The 3,365-nt window shown below is 35.9% G+C and overlaps 1 protein-coding gene across 1 annotated transcript in view; it reads left to right on the top strand.

Moving 5' to 3' along the window:
* The window catches only part of LOC109822959 (lon protease homolog 2, peroxisomal-like), a 16,693-nt gene that overhangs the window by 7,010 nt on the left and 6,318 nt on the right, over positions 1-3,365 (top strand). The window contains exons 4-8 of the mRNA XM_020389243.1: positions 248-488; positions 720-811; positions 1,215-1,394; positions 1,523-1,606; positions 3,296-3,365. The exon at positions 3,296-3,365 is cut by the window's right edge and continues 31 nt beyond it. Coding sequence (XP_020244832.1) covers positions 248-488; positions 720-811; positions 1,215-1,394; positions 1,523-1,606; positions 3,296-3,365 — 667 coding nt within the window. The remainder of the gene's footprint in view (positions 1-247; positions 489-719; positions 812-1,214; positions 1,395-1,522; positions 1,607-3,295) is intronic.

Here is a 3,365-nt window from a genome sequence, read left to right as displayed (position 1 = left end):
TGGCACAATACGTAATAACTCTCAAGCTATAATACAAGCAGGCTATTCAGAGCCCTCAATGAATTTCTTGCTCACTGTCGAGATTGAACTCCAATGCAACTAACTAATTTATGGAAACTGTCTTTAAATGTCATGAACGAGCAGAGAAATTTATATCGTATTTATCGTCTTTCTCAGAGAAAAATCTTTCAACATGAAATGTTTTCCCCTTTTCCGTCTTTTCTCTGCATGCTCTCAATTTAACTAGAAGTTTGTAGACAAAAAAGATAGTCTTGATGTGGAGATTTGGGCGTTCAATTTGCGAGACTTACTTTTCAGGGGAGTTGCTGCCAGAGCACTACATCTATCGAGAGGAGTGGAGAAGCCGAGTGGGAGAGTAACTTATATTGTCGTTCTTGAAGGGTTATGCCGATTTAGTGTTCAAGAACTCAGTGCAAGAGGAACATATTATGTTGCACGTATCTCACGTCTTGACATGACAAAGGCTGGTAAGATCTTTACATCTGTTCTCTTGTAATGACAATTTTGATCAGTGGTAACCATTTTTAGCAGTTTGGCATGTACTTAACTTTCGAAAAAAATTGAAGTAGCTAGTACCATATTGAATATAGGGTATTGAATGTGACTAGTAGGGCGTATGAATCAGCCTTATTTGTTTTCTATTCATCAACCTTTTAGAAATCAATGTTTCAATGCCTCTTCCTTTTTTCTCTTATCAGAGTTAGACCAGGCAGAGCAGGATCCAGATATTATCTTGCTGTCTCGCCAGTTTAAAGCTACAGCCATGGAGCTAATTTCTGTTCTTGAGCAGGTAAGTCGTTAAATTTTAATGACATGTTTCAAATATTATCTGCCTAACGTTAGAAGCTTGCATAAGGAATTCATGATAAAAGGAGAGGAAAATATTGATAATGAGAAGGCTTCATTCTTACTTAAAGACTATACTTTGCTTGTTAGGTCTGTTCTTTGCCTTTTGTGAGCAGTACGAGTTGCATATCTTAACATGCAATACAAGGCCCTATTTATTGATATTCCTATTAAAAATATAATTATTGATATTTTGCGAGCAGTATGAGTTATTTGGTAGCCCTTTGAGTCTTATTTTTCAATGTTCCTCAAAGAGTGAAATGTAAATAGTTCTCATCTATTTTGTTGTTCGTACTTATGTGATCAGGTGGACTCATTTTACTTTTACTTGTGAATAATGTTTACAGAAGCAGAAAACTGTTGGAAGGACGAAAGTTCTTCTTGATACAGTTCCTGTACACAGACTGGCTGACATTTTTGTTGCTAGTTTTGAAATAAGCTTTGAAGAGCAGCTGTCCATGTTAGATTCAGTTGATTTAAAAGTCAGACTCTCAAAGGCAACTGAATTGGTGGATAGACATCTTCAGGTTCGTACTTAAGTTGTTTTGTTGGTCCCAATAAGAAAAGAGACTACAACTGAACTGGGCTATTTCTTGCTGTGCTTTTCTTATCATCCATATATTATAATATGGAATTGTTTTCCCCCCCTGAACAGTCAATCCGCGTAGCTGAGAAAATTACCCAAAAGGTAGAGGGTCAGCTTTCAAAATCACAGAAAGAATTTCTTCTCCGTCAGCAGGTTTGTTTCTCCCCCATGTCGACCGTTTAGATCTTATTGCTATTATTTATGCTATAAGCTGCACTTAACACACCATAACAAATTAGACTGTTTTGCATCTAGGTTGTCTGTCAATTTACTATCAATTAATTTTATATAATTTGCTAGAGAGATATGGAAAGAATATGCATACACTTGGATAGATGTATGCATGATTCATTGCTTGCAAATATGTAAGTACATATTTTCTGAAAGACCCTAATGTCACTAAGAAAGAACCCTAGAGGGGGTGAATAGGGTTTATGCTCATCTACTAATCCGATTTAATGCCAAATAAAAACTAATTAACAAATATCCTACCAAATATGATACAAGCAAGATATGTGCAAGGATATTAAACTAAACAAGGGCAATATAAACATAGACAATATAGTGGATAAAATAAACAATGAGAGAATGGTAATAAAGATGAACACAAATATAAGTGCGCTAAGACAAACTCAAACAAGCAATATGATCACGGAGTTCGGACCTTCCGTCCTACGTCTCCGCTCCCCACTCCTGGGGAGAAATCTACTATCACATTGGGTTTTCAATGCTCACCAAAAAACGTTTACACCCCACACTCAGTTTTCTAGTTCACCGAAAACTTTACAATCTCACACTCTTGCAATCCCACTTTACACCCTCTAAGTGTTGGTCTCTAGCCCGTGTCTTCCTCAAGTGTTAGGAATTACAACTTCTTTCTAGGCATTATCACCTACCCCACTCCTCTTGGGACGATCCCGTCTCTCACCACACACTTCTCTCGATGTACAAGTGTATTATAAAGTGATCTCACAAATTTAGCACATAATACAAATAAATTGTTCTCTACCATGGATGATAACACAATGTAGGCTCACTCTCTAAGTCACAAACCCACAACCCCAAATTATACTATGTATGCAAATACGATAAGCTCAATAGGTTGTGTGTGAACAAAGAGTATAATCAAAACAAACTAAACTCAATTATAAAAATCTAGCTTATAGAGATGATAATCAATAAACAATGTAAATATAAAGCTAGAAATTGAGTTAACTTCTCTAAAATGACAAGAGTAGGAGAGATGAATTGAAGCTCAAACACCAAGAATTGATCTCCACTTCCTCTTGTGAAAATCTCTTCACAAACAAACTTGAAACAAACACAAAAAACAAACTTAAACACCCTTTAAATTTGTTTAAAAACTTTATTGATTTTCAATAATCCCTTCTTGGTAAACTTACGGATGAAGCTAGGAAGTGCTTTTAGACTTGAAAGTATTTGCTTCAATCCACTATTCTGCCGACATCCATTGGATATTATCGTTATGATGCAGTTCCATCCATCCTCCAACATATTGTTTGTCTACAATAAATGGGAAAACACAAACACTAGACAAACAACATTAGTTGTAAATTGTTTGTTAAAACATCATCAAAACAAAAAGGCCAACATTTTCAAGCATTCTAGAATCAATTTTCGTGATCACGTCGAAAATGTCAATGCTGAATCTAAGTTTTTCCGACTTTTGAATGTGTAAGGCACTATTAAAACCTCTACTAATCAATTGTTTTCCTGCCTAAATTTGCATATTTTAAGTCAAATTCTCCTGCTTCCTTGCTGTTCAATGTTAGCTCTGTATGTTTTTCCCTCTCTCATATGCTAATTCTTGATAGCTTCCAGATGCGGGCTATAAAAGAGGAGCTTGGGGATAACGATGATGATGAGGACGACATTGTTGCTCTGGAAAGAA

This window comes from Asparagus officinalis, chromosome 8 (genome assembly GCF_001876935.1).
Source record: "Asparagus officinalis chromosome 8, Aspof.V1, whole genome shotgun sequence".
NCBI lineage: Eukaryota > Viridiplantae > Streptophyta > Magnoliopsida > Asparagales > Asparagaceae > Asparagus > Asparagus officinalis.
This window is presented reverse-complemented; position numbering and strand designations above follow the sequence as displayed.